The following is a 20,648-nucleotide window of genomic DNA, read 5'->3' on the forward strand; positions in this document are numbered from 1 at the left end:
AGGGAGTTTTAAACTTTCCAAGAGTCTTCACGGATCCATCGCAGTCCTGCTGTCATCTGCGAATGAATGGAAAAGTTGCAAGAGTATCTGGATCCTGAGCACAACATCGACACACCAGCGAGGCAGGAAGAACTTTTCAAGGCGGAAATGTTGAGTTTGTGGCTTGCATGTCACTTCAAATCGACCTGTCAATACAATCAACTCTGATTTGGGATTACCAGTCTCATGATGACTCCGACGAGGCATTCTGGTTCATACCATGCGAACTCCTCAGCAACTCGTCTGACACGAGACAAGATTTTTGGGATACACACTCAAGAAACCCCCTTTGAAATAAAATCTCACTCGCCCGATGAGATATTTCCCTTTTTTGCCCTCCACGGGGCGGATGGTGAGGCGAAAGAAATCGCAGTTGCTAAGGAGATTTCTATCATTTCACCAAGAGTTACAATGTTAGAATTTTGTCAACGATGAGAGACAATGGTGCCCCATTCTTCACCCATTCCCACACCATATCGCCAAACCCAAGAGCCATTTGACGCTGCCTTTTTGCATGCTAAAACATCAACTAAGGAGAGCGAAGCATATGAAGAAGAATACAGCCATTTGAAGGATTTTCGTGTGGCAGAGGGATTTCTCACTCGAGGAATATCGTATCGCATTTTAAAATGGGGGCGGTGGAATGTCCAAGATTGTGTGGGTGAATAGAGGGATTTTCCACGAAATTTTCTGCTTCTTTTTTCTGCAAACGTGGCACCAAAGTGGAGAGAGAGAGTACTAACATGAGAACTCATGTGCCATTGCACGAATTGGGTGATAAATGGAAAACTATCCCCTGAATATATGGCATTCAAAACCACCCCAACAGTGTCGAAGGACGCAAAGTATGTGAAGGATGTTGCATAAGTAATTTTATTGTGTCCTAATGGAGAAAATATTCAGGGCGTGTGTTGGTCATTTGGCCCACACTTAATTCACAAAATTCTATTGAGATTGCCATTCGATGGACAATTCTAATTGTCAATTTAGAATTCCACTAGTCGCAATTCTACTCGGGAGATAAATTACATTTTGATAAAAGATTCCGCTTCAAGATTTCCAATGTTATTCTGAATGCGGAAGCGCCATATGTGAGTAGTTTCGAGTAATTTAGTGGAAACGAGGGAGCAACTATTAAGATCTGTGGGAGATTTTTCTTCTGCGCAGCATCAATTAGTTTTGATAAATTTCTATATACACTACTATTCCAAAATGTCAACGGATGTTGCTCAATGTGGGGAAAAATTCGGAGAAAAAGTTGCAATTTTCCTCACTTTTTCACACTCTGTGGGTGTCTTTTGTCCCAGGCAATGCGACGAGGGTGGGAAATTCCTAAATATATACACTTTTGGGGTGTAGATTTATGCGAGAAGCGAGACTCCTTCTGTGTTTAGGTATGAGTTGTAGTTGTGATAAAATTTTGATTTTCTTTATGGAATATTTCACTCTTGCAAACACTTTTTCATCTTCCAGGGATTCGCCCCACATGACTCACCCTCGGCTTGTGTCAAATAGTATTCAATAGTGGCAAAATGCACTGAGATATGCAATAAATAAAAGTAATCCATTAACTTGAGTACAAAGTATGCCTTCAACTGTGATTTTATGCGAGGGCTGCCGACGTAATGCTCAGGGGAGGAAAATTATGAGAGGAACTTTCATCGGGCTAGTGAAATTGATTCAATCCAATCACCATAATAGCTATCATAATTGTGAGTCCTTATTAATATTTTCAATTGCTTGTACGTCCCTTGAAGACATACACAAGAGAGTGTTTTTTTCCTTGAAACTGAACATTCCGCCAAATGGCCAATTGCTGGGATATGTTTTGTAATGTAGAACAACACATATCCTTAATTTTTCTTTTCATGCGAAGATTCGCAAGAAAATTACACAACATCGTTCGGATGCCAAAAACTACAATTGTCTCTCAATTCCATTCTTCCACTCTGTACCATTTAGTGTAACAATAATTCATATGAATTGGAAGTTATTAGCGGAATTTTGGCTTTTATCTCACAGAGAGTATCACAACATAAATATGACGCTCTCATGATAATGTCATCTCACACTCTCATGGAAAATGCGTGGGGATTTGGCATTTTTAGAAGAGGAAAAATCTCTTGCTGTCGCGAAATGTGCCAAATAAAATAGATATATTGTAAATACAAGATGAAATTTTACTATTGTTCTCTATTTTATGAGCCATTTGTTACTCCTTCAGTGTATTTTTTTCCATTATTTAGTCCTCAACTGAGAGGAAGGAAGTACAAGAGATTCTATCCTTATGTAAAATTTGTCATATCGCGATAGGGAGTTTGCGAGGGACATAATAATGTCCAATGACGATATTCCTACCAATGAAAGCGGATTGTCATGATATTTTTGGCTACTTGTGTTGGCATTCTCAAATATTGTTGAGAGAAGACTATTGAAGATAATTTTCTTGGCTCCATTTGCCATTCAATTAATTTGATTTATGAACATGAGTCCATACAATTAAATTCTCGAAGGGATTCTCCGGCGCGCCCACAATATGGGATGCATGGCGAGCAGAAAGATTTGTGCGGAGAAGCCAGAGAGGGCAGTGGAAAATATGCCTCAGGAATAGATGAAGAAGAGATGACTTTATGTGCCTAATGAATGAACTGATTAAAATGACCCGTGCTTATGAACTTCAACTTCCTATTAGTGGCGATAAGAAGGCGCAACTTCAACCAGGAATGTGTTACATGTGATAAGGTCTATGGCTGAACGATAATAATGTTGTAGCGAGTCATTTCAAAATTCCCACTTGCGCCTCTCTCAGTGCGATCAGTCACTGCTGAGATGCGTATAGGCAGTAAATAGAAAAATAATAAGGAAACTTCATTTCGACTCTCCTCCTCGGCGCGCTATGCCTATTTTCTCGTGCACAAAGGCGTCTTTCATAATTTTTCCTACCATTTAATTATAAACTTTACACAGTATTTCTCATGCTGAAAGGTTTGAACAGTAACACCACGGAAGGAGAGAAACAAAGACTTTCGAGCCGCGGAATGGGGATAAAAATGGGCAAAAGTGAGCAAGTCAAGTCAGATGGAGATGGGAAAAAATGAAGAAAATTTTCTTCTCTGTCAGTTTCCACCCTTTTTCTCATTCCTCCACTGCACACACACCCAAACCAAATTGCCAGCCATTTGAAATTACTTGCGTCTTAGGAAGAGAAATGAGTGAGTGAGAGAGATAGTGAGTGAAAAATAATTATTAATGAGTGTGTCATCATTTATTATTTGGGTGTTTAGCAAAAAGGCGATCTTTTCTCCGTTTGGCGTGTAAAAATTGAAAAATGACTGCAAAGACATACAAATTATTAAACAAAAAGGGAATTTTCCAACTTTTTCCCTTCACCCTCGCGCTTCTCGTGGCTGGAAGAAAGCGCGGATATCCAACATCTCGCTCTTTACCCTTATTTTCCACTCACCATACTTTCCATCGTGGGCAGAGAATTTTGGTGTCACTTCGCCAGCATGTTTTCTTTCTTGCGCGCTTGTTTTTAAAATAATGAAGGAGATTACCTAATTGTCAGTGGTGCTTAGGGTGGCACTTTTGTGCTATTGAGTCTCAAACATTGAATTAATTCATTAAAATAAAATTCTGAGTAAAGAAATGAGTGGTGCGATAAGACAAAGTTCTCAGAGGGGGATTTTTTCCACCCACCCAGAGAGAGAGAGTGTAACAAAAGAAGAATTAAAATATTAAAAGTGTTGACATTATTAATGATTGCATCTGGATGAGTTGTTGAGAATTTGTGCGAGAGAATCCATTGAATTGATAGAGATTAATTTGACGTCATGATCGTGAATAAGAGAGATGTGTCACCATGAGATATATTTACATGTATGTAAATCCAATCCAGGCCGATGAGAAATCGCGTAAAAAAGGCAACATTTTAAATTGATAAGTCTGTGTGTGTGTTATCAAGGAAATTCTGTTGAAAGCAATTCAGTCTCTGGCTGGGTTTTTGTGTCGATTCCACTCAGGCAGCTCTGTGTGCATCTCGCCACTCATCTTCCATGCACAAGAAGACAAGAGGGTAATTGACAACCTGACAGAGAAATCATCACAAAAGCCTTTATGGGATGGAGAGATAAGAAGCTGCGATTAAACTACGAGATGCGAGCATAATTGCTTTATGAAAGTTCTCATATGCACAGTGAGAGCAAAAAGGAAGCTCAAGTCATTAATTACGACTTTCTTCCATCCCATGTTGACAGACAACGCAACAATTCTTTAAAGTTTTTTGCGTGAGTGAAATTTGCATATCAAAGGAGCGAATTGTGAAGTTGCAACAAGAGATTTTAACTCCTCTGCGCCATATAGAATTCCTAACATTAAAATATCAACCAAATGATCCATGCATGAGTTGATAATTGTGGCCTCGTCATTCGCGAATAACAATTTCCTCCTTGCCAGATAGTCTGCCAACCATTCTTCATGTTCATCACCCACGAAGGTTCACTTCCCCTTGAGACGCGCGCTCAGGACTTTTCAGCAGTCGAAAAAGTCATCTATCTTTTGAAAGAAAATCGTGGATAAAATTTTCGGCTGAGTGACTCAATTTGCAGATGAAGCATCTCGTCACTGGGAATAGATTCTCGCTCACTCGAAAGTGTGCGCCTGCCACTATCCGGTAGCGAAATTGCTACGGAAATGACGAACGGAAGTGAACTGAAGGCGCGTGTCGAGGTATTGAATTTGAGACACACTCAATAATTTCTCTCATCCATGGCTGCAAAGATACATAGAGCAGTGAATGTATTACAGCTTCAGCGAGTGAAGTGAGACAGAGAGAGATGTGAATGAGGAGAAAAATCACATGGTGAAGATGGGAAGACCATCACAGAGCACAGAAGACGAGAAATGTTTGACGACTGATGTTTGGTCAACCGCACAAACTAACTTCGACCCGCAAGATCTTCACAAACTTGTATCGGAAACTGCTTTCAACTGGACCAAACTTTAAATGAGACGACTCAAGATGGCCCCACAGGCGAAATCCGTTTCCTCAAATCTCACTTCCATCCGCCACCACCCACTATTGGGATCGGCAATTTGCATTAGAGATCCTGGGAAGGAGATAATGACAATTTCGGTAGGCAGAGAAGGTGCCATTGAAAATCATTTTTATTGCTAATGTATCCCCTTCAGTGCGCCGAGCAACCCTCCGGGATACTCAGACCCGGCGAATTTGAAATCAATACATGAGATCAAATCGAGGGCTTTGCATGCGAATTGTATTGAAAAATACCCACCCCGCAGCCAATGCTGTGCGTATTGATAGAATCCATGAAGCAACACGCAGAACACGAGAAGATTTCCATCGCGCTTGAGTTTCCACGCTGAATTTCGGTGAAATCATGGGAGCGATTTGTCGGGAGATATGAGGCAATTGAAGATTGATTAGAAATGTTTGGCATAGTTTCCCCACCTTCTCGCTACCCTCCGCTTCTGGCGTCCAGGAGATTTTATGAATTTTAATTCCGCGCCGTATTCTGTCATAAATTCCTCGTGAGCTGCAGTGGAGATATTAAAAGAGTCTCGGAGACAGAGAGCGTGAGGACGCGCTGGTCAGCTCGGAAATGCACTTTGGCTGTGGTTGTTCAAGGGATTCTCGCACAGTTTGTCTGGTTGGGCGGAAGCGGAAGCGCCATCGGCACTCTCCGAGAGTGCGGTGGAAAGTCTCTGCACAACTTTCATGGTGCAGGAACTGAAGGCGAAAACCACTTTCTCGGCAGCGGCTCCCTCTGCTCCAACTACACAGGCGGTCAGTGGGTGGGTCTTCGCAATTGGAATGCCTCGAATTCCTTGCGTCTTATTTGTACAGCATCATCGTAAGATTGAATGAATTATAAGAAAGTTGGAGTCTCAATTTCAAATTAAATTTCCTCCTCCGACTCAATATGCGAAACTCTTCATCATGAAGACCGTTTCTCCTCCCCCGAACACTTTTGCTGGAGATTACTCGAGAGTCCACTTGCGAAAAATCATACGACCCCCAATGACCAAGAGGATGTTTGTTTAATTATGGGGAGCAATTCCTCGGCATTCCCGAGATGCCATTTAAATTGAAACTCACTTTTTTCTGAGACGATGAATGTACACTTGGAATATGTCTTACACTATGAGTTAGACTTCCCTTTTGCGTGCGAGGACATTGGGAAGAGGCTCGCTCGTCCTTTTTAAGAGAGAATCGATAGTTGAAGTAATGGTTATTGAGTATATCTCACGGATGGGATTATTAATAAATTTATGGTGACGAGCATGACAATAATTGTGTAATCGGGACTTATTAGTTCGTTATGAGACACTTAAATATCTTATGAAATCGCTTGTAACATTATTGGTCAAGTTATGGCTCCCAAAACTGCTTTCTTCCACACTTTATGATGTTCTTCACATCTTTCTTGACCAGAGTTAGATATGGCGAATAAATCACATAATATTCTCGCGCCAATATTTACCCGAAAAGTGATAAAAGTGTTCTCTAAGAGTTCAGTCCGCGATTTTTGCTAAAGATAGATGAATTTTCAGCATAACTCACCTTTGTCCAGATTACTCTCTCTGATTATTTTCAGCGGAAGAAGGCAAGGAACGGATTTAGACTTTCCTGGTAATTTCACCATATTCCTTATTGAAAATGTCCTCAAGCACTGTGATTTGCTTCATTGATATCACTTGTAAGCGAACTGTCTGTGCGTCTTTTTTAATAAACGGATGCAATCTGGAAAAAAAGAAGAAAGTTTGCGTAAGGGTGAGTGCGAAAGACAAAGATCATATGAGCCAAAACTGCCCTATATATAGAATTAATCCATATTTTTATTATATTTATTTTATTACATACATATACTGTCGATAAAATGTTCCGATAAATAAAATTTATTTATGAATAGACACGAAACCAATAACTGTATCGAATGTGGCGAAATGAGCGAGGGCATGGAGGATGACAACATGAAGGCATCTCTTCCGCATCCCAGCCAACCCTTGTTATCGATACAATGTTGAACGACGTGGACGGATGAGACACGCCAAATTTGACGACTGAAAACGCACCCCAAAAATGCAGAGAAGAGGGGCAGAAGGAATTCATAGGCAACAAAGAGCAAAGTATGGGCGGGAAATCTAAAACGAGAGAGTATTTTTGGCTATAAAATTAATGACCTGAAGATGTTTATCTCAACACACAATTGACGATATCTGACAAGAGAAATCGTTATGCGAGAGCGAGACTCCACAGAGCGCCGAAGGAGATTTTTTAGGGGGATTAGAGTGCATCAATTTTTCCCTTTTGCACATTGTTTATTGCGAATTTCTGCTCACTTCCTCTCCGCCTTGACAAGAGTGGATCGGCAATTTTGCCACATCCTCCCACTGTCGATGCGCGGTCGTCATTTCAATATCAAATCCTCCACGGGATGGTGAGTGGGTAATTCTGGGATTTCATTTCCGTGAGACTCACTGTCACTGCGACATTGGCAAATCCCACGACAAAGGCCGCCCGCAAATCCATCGTGGTCACTTAAATTTCACCATTCTTCTGTATATTAAAACTTTTATGCGCAGCAGCATTCAATAAGAGTCCCATGCGTCCTTTGTCGTGTGGATCCAACACAGCACGATACCTTTTTTCCTTCCTTCAATTTTCCGTCAATTCTTTCTTATCTCGCTCCTTCATTGTGCAGTTAAATACCCTGGAAAATTGGATAATTTTTCAGGAGACAAGGGAATAAATTTCATTTGCTGCTACATTTAAAGTCTGTCTACTTGATGATTTTTCTCCTCGTCGTCTCGCCCCGCAAGACACTGCGTCATGTTGGGATATCAAAGTGAAGAAAGAATTGTGTGTGAAGAATCTCCTCAGCTTCTCTCACCGTCGATCGCTCGCCCCTGGAATAATGGCATCATGCACATAGCACAGCCATCCAAGAATTACCCACTCAATGCGGGTCTTCTCACTTTACACACCATCATTGTCCACTCCATCGTCATGCTGTGTGCCAAGGGATATGGATGTACCTTCATTTATTTTAAATTGATTTTAATTAAAGTTGATTAGTGTCGATTGTGAGCCACAAATACCTCCATATAGCACCACCAGACTATGTGAGATCCTGGCTTTTTTGCTGCCTGCAGAGTTTCATCGCGTCCACATTTTTTTCGAGCACTCTTCTGGCCAAGCTGCGATGCTTTGTCTGGGAAAAAGGCCACAGTGAACTCAAGAATGCTACAATTACTCCACAACCAGCACTCCATATTGTCTGAAGTTGCTGCACTGGGTGGAAAACTTTAAATTTAAGTAATTTCTAAACTAGTACGTTGTATTTTATAAGAATTGCGGTTGCTTCAGATCTTCATTCTTTACTTCTCAAATCAGTAATCTTGACTTTCGTTTCAAAAATTTCCGTTGACGCAACTGATCCACAAGCTGCGAGTTATGCTTATCAAAGTGTGCATGTGGAAAGCAATTCAATCAAATTTGCATCATTAAAGCACTTCATGCAGAATCTGAAGTTCACAAGACGATGTTTTCTCTATTAACATTGCCCACATTGCATCATGAGCACACTTTTTTCACGTGGCCCGAGAGTCTGGTGTTGTTAAAATAAATCATATGCTGGTATCTGCAGCTCATTTACCATCGCAGAGCAACACTCATGCGAGCACTTCAAATTGGGCAAAATTGGATTATATTCTCCTGCATTGCCTCGTTCACCGTCAGCAGCAGAAAATGCGATCGAGGGAATGATCGTGTGGAACAATGAGAGGCTAAAATAAAATTTTCATTGTGGCACGTGACGAAATACGGGAGACGCGCGATGTACCCTCAATTGTGCGTCATTTTCTCTCGGGATTATAAGGTATTAAATGATTTTTTGTGCCATACACCCCACGTGAAACAGGGATGAGGGCTGTGATGCAAGGTAATGTGCTTAGGGTGATGAGAATGGAAAAATTTTCTATGGTGTCGCCTGCATTTTGCTGATTTTAACTCTCAATTTCTTACGCATTTGCCCACGTCTCTTCGCCCTCAGCTCACACGCTAATTTAATTTATTCTCCTCACAGTGGATGCACACTTTCAACCCCTTCAGGAGAGGTTTGCATGGTCGATCTGCACTCTCCAGACAGCGCGAACTCCATTGAAAATTCGCATCCAATTCAATAAATCAAAATCCACACAAAACCCTCACTCTCGCTCGTGTGGGGTGGATTTCGGTTGGCAGGGAGAGAGGAACACGAAGCGCAGCTTTGGCCTGTTGTCGGTGGTGATGGTGACAAAAGTCAGGCTCAGGCTGTGCCGTGCAAAGGTTCACGAGGGTGGAAGTAATTTCCACCCCTTTGTGGGACCACGTGAGGGATGCACACCACGAATCCATGTTCCAATTGTATACGAATGGGAAATGTATTGCGTGGCGGTTGAAGCCAGAAACAATTCTGTCTCTCATCCTCATGGGAGAAAAAATCACTCCAAATAAGGGTGTGTTTATTTTGGTGACAAAAAAATCATTGTAACTCCCAATAGAAAAAAAATTATGCATAAATATCACTCAACGACTCTCTGGCATTTTCCTAAGCCACACAGTTTTGCGTTTATTTTCATGGGATATTCCTCAGAATTATTATCATAGGAAATGATTGTAGATTATGAAAAATTTATAGGTTATGCGGCTATGAAGAATGGATGAAGTGCAGGGTCAGAGGAGTTTTACAAAATACACAAATTTTTATCACAAATAAATACAATATTATCGCTCTGTCGAGGGCGCATGATGAAATGAAAAAAAAATGAGAGAGAATCCCCTGTGCTCGTGTGTTGGCAAATAGTGAATAAAACTTACAAATATGTGAGGGCGGAGGGAATGATGAGTAATTTCCTCGGCTCACGTTTAGAATTTCATCTCATCTCGGGACACAGGAAAAAACACATCTCAAGGATAGCACAGCATGAAAAAATGAGTGAGGAAAAAAGTGAATCATATATCACGTTGGTTGTTTTCACGCATCTTCTGCGGAAGACACCCAGCTTCATGAATAATTTTCGTATAACAATAAAAATTCCTGAGGAAATCGCATAAAGCATATTTGGGGAAGGGTCTCCAGCGGGTCTCCTCTGCATGGTGAAAAATTTCATCTCCACATCATCCACGTAAGCGCTCATTGGCGTATCGCCGAGAGAGGCCAGGAATTTACTGATTGCCGGGCTTTCTCTCGTATGGGAGAAAAGTGGCAAATACTCCTGCCATTCACCCTATGGCGATGGTGGGGGAGAAGAAAAAATTATTGTGACTCCATCACGAGCAATAAACATTTGAATTTTTATTGTCATTCACACACGCATTCTGCCATCGCGAAAGAAGTGGAGATATGGGAGAGAAAGAGGCGTTAAGGAATGATAAGAAGAAAAGTACTGTAATTATCACGTTTTATTTGCGTGACTCGCTATAATTATTCACATTCTTTGTCTCACTCGCTGGTCGTGGAAGCATTTCATGTGCGCGCCCGTGGAATAGAGAGAAATAATAAAATAGAAGCGGCTATTCGAGAGTCGACTCAATACTCAAGGAGCAACTCAAATGCTCATTGGACACACTAACGATTGCTGCTCCACGTGAAAGGAGGAGCTTTCGGAGGTGAGCGCCAAGGTGTTGCCCCTCTTCGCTGAGCTGCCTCGCGTGCTCTTCCTCCAGGTGGCTGCGCAGCCACGTGGAGATCTTCCCCGGAAACACTTTCCCAGCAGATTCGAGCGCTCTCGAGACCGCGTGTATCTCTCGCATATCCCAGAGATATCGGGCGAAAAGAGTAAAATGACTGTTAATTGCTACTTGAGGACTTTTATGGCTTCACATTGTGGCATGTCAATGGTTCTCCTCTGAGATGCCTGGGGGGCAGGAAGAGTGCTCAAACCGCGCAGGAGTTGATGATTGTACGTCATCGAATGGCATTTAATGGTTTCTAGACATGACATTTTAATTAAAAACACATGCTAAAATATTTTTGTGAAGAGAGTACAAAATAGTAAATAAAATTTTACGACTTCTTCTCCATACTAATATTCCTTCTCTACACAATTGGATATATTTGAGATTAAACGGGTTCTGATTTATGACTTCTCCGCAATGTCAGATCGAGTCATTTGGTATGATTTTCCAGAAATCCAATACAAACTCAAGTGCGTGCTGCCATTTGCCGCGCCACACATTCGAAAAAGTCAGGACGGATTAAAATAATACATAAACAATTATATGGAAAAATAATATTGAGAGAACTGTGTGACGGATACACCGAAGACAATCTAACCATTCATCATTTGACATTTCTGTTCAATCTCAAGAACAGAAATTGATTTATTGTTTTTTTAGCTCGATGTCTCTCATCTTTGTTTCCCGAGATCTTCGCCTCACACCGCCTCATTTCATGCCACATCGCTCGCAAGTCCCCAAAAGAGACGCTCATTAATGTATGGACAAATTTTGAAATATCTTCCTCAAATTAATGACTTCTGCGCCCTAGATTTCCCTACATTGATAATGATGAACACTGAAATGGGAGAAATATCTGCACAATGTCTGACTGGGCACCTGTTTCATCAATGCCATGAGGAACTGGGTGGAGACATCGTTCTGCAGTCCTTCATTTTCCTATTCCTCAAGTCGCCCAACCAGAGATCGGAGAAACCAACAAATTTACAGCTCTCGAGATATGCAAGGGAAAAAAAATCAAGCCATCAGAAGACATTTGATTAATGACTCTCCAATATATTTTCACTTAATTCGTTTTCTTTCCGTCCTTATCGTTCCACCATCCTCATCGGCACTCAATGTATTAAGAGTTTATTTGTACACTTGGAAATTCGAGATATGGCAATTGGTTTCCTCCAAATTTCCTTGGGCGCGAGAGAGAGAGAAGGAACAAAAATAACAATCCACTCCAACAAATATGTCAATTAGACATAAAAAGAAATCCTACCCTTCGATCCCCCTTCAATGCCCACGGAGGAGTGAGGAAAAATAATCATCGAAAGGGCTTCCCAGGGTCACCCCACCATCCGAAAAACCCTTCCAGTTTTGCCTCTCTGGAAACGATGAAAGATCTTCCTCGCAGCTCAGCGGTTAATTACAAATTTTGTGGGAATTTCTGTTATTTTTGACGTGGAGAGAAATCATTTTAACGACTCCACTGTTTAGCTTTTGCTTTCAATACAATTTCGAACAAATATAATTAATGGGATCGTCAAGTATTTAGAAATGAGAGAGAAAAAATAATTCTCTTCGCGATGTGTGTACATCCAATTTTGGTGACTCCCAAGTGAGTCTGGAAGCAATTAGAGTGAGATTTTTCCGCGATCGATGTCTCAGCAACTTTCAATTTATCGAGCTATTTATCATCGGCGGCAGAGCAATCACTCCGCGGCAGTCATTCACGCGAGAGCAATGGCCAGAGTGGTTCGCATAAGTGAGGAGGAGTGACTGAGCGCCATCGAAGGCACCTCCATTGGCCAGGGCGCGGAATTCCAGTCCGCTCGGTGAATTGGGCAGGTGTTGCTCGTCACATTCACCTGCCATTTTGTACAACGCACGTGAGTCAGCCACTTTCCTACAGGCCTCTCGCCACTTCGACCACTCCCAAGCGTTCTCTGTCCTCGCCCAAAATGCGTTTCTGGGAAAGCCACAATAAAGATTTTATGGAACACACGTGTTCGCCTCTTGTGATCCCTCGCACTGCATACCGAGCAGCTTTTTGTGCGGCCCGGCCTTCGAGATGCATTTTCGCACACACAAGGAGGAATTCCTCCAGCAGAGAACCTGGCCTGAGAAAGGATCGCTACTCCGAGCAACACACACGTGTTTCACTGCCATTGTGAGTCGCTCTTTTTTCTCCCATTCCCTCGGCGGGAGGTATGAGAGGCACATAAGATTTTCAACGGATATTTCAGTCTTCACCCGCCGCTGATGCAAGATCCCACCGTGTGTAGATATTTCTGACCTGGGACGACGTCATCCGCCACTTTTCACCGTTTCCTTAGCTCTTGTTCTTCAGGCAGGTCGGTTCACTGCCGCCATGAGGAAAAATACTCGCGAGAACGCAATTTATTTTGAGGCCACACTCTTGCTGTTCCCCTCGATTTTCCTCGGCACAAATAATTGATTTCGTGGTTTTGTGGAGCTCCTAAGGATTAACAATGAACATCTCAAGGCGCTCCGCTTTAGTTTCTGTATGCGCACAGAGCGAAGAGGTCATCTTAAAGTTGCGTGTGACATTGGAGAAAAATCTCATATGGCGAATCCTTGGGGATCCCCCATGAGACAGGGTTGAAAGGTATTTTCCTTTTGGCCAAAACACTCATGAGTCGTAAAATATCCATTTTGTGTGGCCATAAAACAAGCAAAAACACTGCTCTAAAAACGCTTTGTTTTGCCATTATATGTTTTTGGGGGTGGGAAGAGGGCAGTAAAATCCAAAATCCATCAGGGAACACCTCAACAAAAACGAAGAAAGCCAATTCGACGGCACACATAGCAAGTGGAGGAGGCAAAGGGCATGAAAATTCGAACAATGTAGGTTAAAACTACTGATTTTGCTGACAGATTTACCTTTTCAATCTTCGCATTAGTTGGTGTGTTCTCGCCCTCATATTCACACGATCAACTTTCATTCGGAACAAATGCCTCGGCTCAAATGACTTTTTCAGCCCTTCATTGACTCTCCAGATGTGAACATGGCAATCTCGGGCGCTGGAGCAGATCATCACGCAGTCACCAAGAGCGGTGTGAGCGCAGAGATGCTCCATTCTCACGGTATTAAAAATAGAAATTACTTTGCCAGATCCAGCATTAAGCAGTTGTGGAATTGCATAACAAATCGCTCATGGAGTGGAAGAGAGGCAGCAGAGCACACATCAAAGGGGGACAATTTGATTGCGAGAGGAATTCAAATGACGTCTTTATGCTCATTGCGACGCAGCGTGAAAAAGTTGGAGCTCTCACGGATCCGCCCCGGGGCAGAAGCGCCTGCCACTTGAGAGAGCGTTGCGGCCGCAAAAAACCACTCACGCCGCCAGTCCCGTGTGAGCCTCTTTTTTCCTGGCGCGCATCCTCAGCTGATGAGAAATTGGTGTGATCTGGCGGAATTAAAGGGTTCACTTTTCACTTGAGAAATGACTCGAATCAGTGGCAGCGTGAATTTCTGCGGCACAGAAGATGATGGGAAGTTCTGCAGTCACTCTCAGGGCTCACTTAGTCAGTTTCCCAAAGGAACAACTGCCTTTTTACAGCTTTCTCAACTGAAGTCGCTGATAAGGAGGAAAATTATTAGAGAAATGAAGAGCGTTGGCGCTCAACTACGCCACTGCATGGATTTAATCCAGAGCAATGCACTCGGGAAATAGGCTGTGAATGTGGCACTTGATTTCGTGATGGGAACGTCAGTTTGGGTCACTTGGCAATTCGCCTTTTCTTGTCACACTTCCAAGCCAGGAAAATGTCCAGTGCTCTTCCGCATGAGGAAGTCTCACATTTTGAGACAAATGCATCTGGACAGAAAGTTTTGCTCGCCACTGACACGTTACAGTCACGAGGCGGAAGGAATCATCGGAAATGGCCAGTCAATTGAATTAGAGACTGCGATTCACCATAACTCTGTGGGGTTGGGAATTCCAATGGCTGAACATTTCCCAGCCACGCACTTTCCCCTCGCCAGCAGCAGAAAGACATGGCGAGAGAGAGCGTCAATTTCATTCTTCACACTAAATTTCACCCACCCCGAGACACTGTCGGATCGGCAAACAATAAAATTCACTATGAATAACAATAATAATCAATTCTCTTAAATCTGATCGATGAGTTGTGAGTGCTGGGTGGCTCGTGGATGTATTACGGAAAGATTGATTGAAGTGTTGACGACTGGCATCAATTGGAAAAGTGGTGGCAGAGTGGTTTTTCCGTCAGCGAGGGTGGAGAGTCTCTGATTTTTCCCGTGGGGTGGAAATTAAATTGCAATTTCCGATTTAAAAGCATTCTCCGCGACTCTCACTTACTCTCTCTCTCCGCGCCGAATTAATTGCTTCCTTGTAAATTGTGCGAGAAAGTCTGTGGAAAATTGCACGATTTTCCACATCATGGAGATTGAAGAAGGGCGCATCACTTTTGGTTTGTTCACTCACACTCCGCGCGCCACTCTTTTACTCATCCTTATGCACGGTATTAATTTCCAATCAAAGGCGCATAAAAAGTGGATTAAAATCTGGAATCATCACACCATTTTGCCTCACGGTTTTCCCTCATTTCTTTGCCCACTTTTGCACCACTCGCCGGGGCAGGAAGAGGCCGCGCCAACCATTGAAGTGAGGAGGGCTCACCAAGAGAGGGACCAAGTATTAATTTGATTATTTTTTTGTGTTCTCCACCCACACTCGGGCCAAATGGACGGGATTTTCCACGAGTGGGTGGATGGGGGGATGATTGAAAAGTAATTGCCACCGAGGGAATTTTTATTCCGCTAAAATAGAATTCTCTCGCTCCGCATTTTCCTACCAATGAACGGTGAACCGAAGGGGAGGCCATACAAGAGGCTAATTGACGAATCGCGCCAATTTACAATTTTTTCCACCCATCTCCCCCCCCCTCCACTCCAACCCCCGCCGAAAATAGAGATTCACTACCGGGAGAATTTTACTGTTACGACTTTTCCAGAGGCCAAATTTATTACACCTCTCGTGTGACGCAATGTTCCACTCTTATTTATATCCGCACACAATCTATACTCCACTCTCAGTCACTCATTCCGGCACGGAGGGTTATATGCATATACTTATGGGTGTGTGTGTGTGGCGCGAGGGTGGGAAAAATGTGGGAAATAAAGTGAAATTGATTCTAAGGCATTTTGCATAAATTGGACCAAACACAAACAAAGTTATAAAAAATGGATTTTCACTGGTGGTTTCGAAGGCGAGCGCTGGAGGATTTCCACGCGATATCGTGGGTACTTTCTCAGGGAAATTTAATCTTATACACTCGTATATTTTCCAGTGTGTGTGTGTGTGCAACTGATTTGGAAAATCGAATCATGGATCAGTCAACACAAATATTTGATATTGCAAAGCATCCCGTTAAAATAATGGGAAACACTTTCATTCTTATTATTTCTCCTTCACTTCCGACACCGCATGTTCCTAAATAGTCCGCTTAGGGGAGAGTGGGGCCTGTAAAAGGCTAAAATGAAGTTTAATTTGAGCTGCGGGAAAAATTGATGTTTCGCTGGCAGAACGGCAAGAAATCTCTTTCTGCGGATTGAATGGTGGTGAATTGCAAGAAAAGGAGTGCGCAAAGTGTGATGTAAAAATATCACTTTCTATCATTCTTTTTCCCAGAATTCCGTTCACTGACTCAGGAGAATATTTTTGATCACTCACCGCGATTCAATATATCTCACGGTGAATAAATTGCGTGGCTGGAAGAAGTGAGACAATTTCATCTCTCATCGCGGCAATTTTTCCGCAGACTAAACTAAATTATATCCTCTTCCACTATTTGTTTAGCAAACCATTTGGGATATTTGAGTTATTAATGAGGTGAATTTGCCTCCTGACTTGCGTGCGACTCTATTCGTTTCAATTAATTGAGAATTTTCTCTGTCACTTCCGTTTGTAGCGCCCATTTTTGACATCGGGCCAATATAAACATATCACGAAATGCACAATTGTGTTGAATTTCACTCCACTTTCCTTCAGTACCCGCGTGAGCCGTCCAAAAACATACTGTGTACGCGAAAAAGCCGCAAAAAAGAGCGTTATATAGAGAGCAAGATGACGACGGAGATTGTGTTGGCAGGTTTTATTTTTAGGTGATATGAACTGGCGTGAGTTCACACCTGACTAGCCACATTTCAACTGGTCTCAAGTCATCGTCACGGGCACAAAACACTCTCCTGTGGATTTCTCCCTGATGAGAGCACCTCACAAGAAAAATGGTGAGGAAACTCTGCGGCGCGTCATGTGAAGATTTTCGCGTGAGATGACACATTAAGACAGGATATATATCGCTTGTTTTTAATCGAGAATTTCAATGGTGCGTGTAGAAAAATAAATTAAGTGTCTGCGAAGTAAGTTATTGACTGCAGTTGGCCACTTTGGGGCTGATGAATGACATCGAGTCCATCAATTACTACACTTTAAGGACTATTTTTTTTTGACATTGCGGAGATGGTGAATTGGTTTTTCCTTAAAAGAATAGTGCAACAGTGTGCAAAAGATACTTACTTGCGAAGTGAAAAAGTCACATTTTATTCAATTTCTCACAACAATCTTAATCTCAGAGCTTTCTTTCTCCTCACAAGTGTGATCTCGAGACGGAGTTGTTTATTTTCGACCTCACCTAAATACATCCAACACACAACTGAACGGAATATGCTGTGGATTTTCCTACGTGATTAAAAATCTTCCACCTGTCTGATACGTTTTTTCCCCTTTTCCTTCTATTTCTACCTCGAGGCGGCGGTTTCTTGCGCGGCATTAACAAGGGAGATCAATCGGTAAAAATAGTTGTATATCCAACGGGTGTGAAGACGAGAAAGCTCTCTGTGAAAAGGCCCCAGAACAGACTTTACCTTCTATCGCAGTGGGACTTTGTTATTGTCACATTAAAAGCCACTGTTGCACATGCCACAAAGGCAGGAAAGGAAGTTGAGCACGTGAAGACATGGGATTATATAGAACAATTTTACGGCAAAATCTGAATGATCTCGACAATTAAAATGGATTTATAGCATTTAGCAATCCCCAGAGAGATATTTAAACTACACGCAGTGTTGTGTGTTTTGAATATTTTACAACCATTCACATCTCAAATAAATTTTTCGATTAAAGATTTTCCGAGCCCAAAATTGTCCACGCGTGACACAAAACTCCAAAGATCACACGAACACGAGTCACTTGAGTGGGTAAAATTTTAAATTGGGTATTAAGCATAATAAAATGGATGTTGCGCGTCTTGGAAAGGTGGCGAAACTTTCCCACTTTTCGCGATGGGGAAACTGGGAGTTTTGCAACTTTTGCCCATTTTATGCTATGCCAGGGAAGATGTGTCAATTCCACACGAGAATATCCTTCCTTGGCTTCAATCATTTTAATCTCACGATTTAGCTTTGTAGAAATTGTGCTTGCGTGTCCATAAATTCGGGATTTTTCCCTCGCTTCCACTTTAAACCATTTTGCACTCGAGAGGCACAACTTGAATACAAGTTACTCTATTTCCCATATTCATCCAAAACGGGGCTCTGCGTGCGGAGGAGGGCTGTTTTCGAGGGTTGAATAAATTCACAGCGCAACGAAGGTGAATCTTTTCGTCAGAAGGGCGAGATGGAATTATGACAATATGATTTTGCTACCGTAAAATGGGATTTTATCTCACCAGGCGATGCTGATGTTCATACCGAGGGCGAAAGTATATTTTCAACTTGCCACAGGAGCACCTGACGCCCAATTCACTCGTGCCTTTATTGTCCCACAGGGGCCAAATATACACGTGTATGTCAGTAACGATGCAAAGGTGAAAGAGATGTTCGTCATATTTTTCTTCTTGCCGCCCCACCGCATGTCTGCATACATTTAGACACACAAGAGAGGAGAAGATGGGGAGGCGAGAGACGCTCTCCAACATCCCATCTTGAAAATATTTCACCTTATGGGTAATTGAACTTGCTTCGCATTCCTCTTCGGTGGCGCTGGAAATAGATTTTCCAGCATCACATAAACCAGGTGCCAGGCTTATGTGATGAGCAATTGGTGGAACATGTTGAAGAGAGAATTCAGCCAAGTGTACTTTCTTTGTCTGTCTTCAGACATTCGACAATTTTGGCGTCACCGCGCGCAATGCTACCAAAAATATCAAATTCAGCGATGGAAATGACACCAGACACACGTAAAATGACCACAAAAAAGTCGTTGTGCCAATGAGGGAGAGGAGGAAAAAATGTGGGGAGCAGTCGGGAAAATCTGCACGCGGCTGCTATAAAGTTCTCAGACGCTCCTCATCAACTTCAGTGAGGAACTTCAGAGGAAGAGACGAGCAATGCGAGCAATATTGTAAATCAAATTAGCTCAGTGGGCTTTCGTTTTCACTAAATTTTCATTTAAGAAAATTCACCTCAAAATATTTAATACAGTTTTATTACCTTTTTTTCTCTCAGTCTCCTCGGCCGGATTTTCACACGAAAAGTGTAAAACATCAAGTGGATTTTTGAAATTCTCCTCATCAAACAATTTCAATAAAAAAGGCAGAGAGAGAGAGAGGAGAGAATCTTGTGTCAGGAATGTTTTACTTCTCCTGTGTAGCTTGAGATCCACGCGAGGCACAGATAAAAGGCTGCGAGCGCGGGTGAGTGAGAAGGAACGAAGAAGATACACGTTAATTTAATTAGCAACTTTATGTTGCGTTCATTTCCGCAAAATATAAAACTTGATGTGTTTTTATGTTATATTTGATGTTATCCTTTTAAACTGTTGTATGGGATTTTCGGGTTGTAGAAGCGCGTAAAACAGCCTCAAAATACACAAATTCACACGCAATTGTAAACAGTGAAGAAAAATTGGCTACCAAAATGAAGGTAATTAATGCTTGTGCTTTTATTGGAGTACCTCGATGAGAGAAATAATCTGGCCACGTCGCCACACCAATTTTCCCCACACCTCCTCTCCACCCTCACTTTTCCGCGTTTTTCACAAACAGCTCTTATATTTTAGTGTCGGGACGCATTTGCACGTAAACATCAGCACTCTTTTTTGCGCCCCGGCGCGACGCGCGAGGAAATCTCGAGACATTCACTCTCCACTCTTCAGCTATTTGATCATCTTCCAGGAATTGTGTGCGCTTCCCTTCTCACCTCATCTGGCAGTCCGCACATGGACACGAAAGTCACTTCCGAGAGAGAGTGAGAGAGTCCACTGAGCCAGCCACTTTGACGCACTTGAGTCATCCTTCAGTGGCACTTGAGGAAAATCAGTGTGCGCCCCTCGCGCCCCGTCGTCCTGAGATGGATCGATGTGGTGGAAATGTGTTTGGCAGTGATTTATCTGAATACCTTCTAAAAGGTGCACCAGAAATAGAACACGAATTGAGTGAATCACAAGACGAACGGTGGAATGGTAAGATATTGCTCTCAACTAATGGTTCTCTGGCAAACGAGGAGAATTGGATGGAAAACGAATGAGTCACGGAATGTCTGACTGTGGCTTTCCCAAGAAGCCACAATCTTTCTCATGTGGCGTATTGATTGATACCAGAAAGACAAATCAATTAACTCCATACATCTCCTCTGCCAATATTATCATGCACACACGCGCTGTGGAGGAAGTATGAGATGTATTTCCAATGAAACATTCACCTTCAGGCTCCGCATTTCGACATCTCCACCCCCGTCTAATTGGCTGGAGAGAGAGAGCTTGAGATATGCCCAAGTCATCCTTTCGCGCCAGCGAGTAAAAATTCATAATTGCTGAGACTGTGATTGATGCTGTGTGCAGCGAAACGTAAAACAGAGTGAACACACTCTTTGAACATTTGCCAAAAATGTTTT

General features: G+C 42.4%; 1 protein-coding gene across 2 annotated transcripts in view; it reads right to left on the minus strand.

The window, feature by feature from the left end:
* The window catches only part of LOC132258566 (zinc finger protein 1), a 52,025-nt gene that overhangs the window by 22,587 nt on the left and 8,790 nt on the right, over positions 1–20,648 (minus strand). The window contains exons 1-2 of one of the 2 annotated variants that reach the window (XM_059755920.1): positions 8,161–8,258; positions 6,623–6,802 (exon numbers count right to left, since the gene is read on the minus strand). In XM_059755920.1, the coding sequence (XP_059611903.1) occupies positions 6,623–6,704 (82 nt within the window). In that variant the 5' untranslated portion in view covers positions 6,705–6,802; positions 8,161–8,258. Of the gene's footprint in view, positions 1–6,622; positions 6,803–8,160; positions 8,259–20,648 lie in introns of those variants that run through there. The other variant, XM_059755919.1, reaches the window with a different exon arrangement.

Source organism: Phlebotomus argentipes, unplaced genomic scaffold, assembly GCF_947086385.1.
Source record: "Phlebotomus argentipes unplaced genomic scaffold, Phlebotomus argentipes genome assembly scaffold_4, whole genome shotgun sequence".
Lineage (NCBI taxonomy): Eukaryota > Metazoa > Arthropoda > Insecta > Diptera > Psychodidae > Phlebotomus > Phlebotomus argentipes.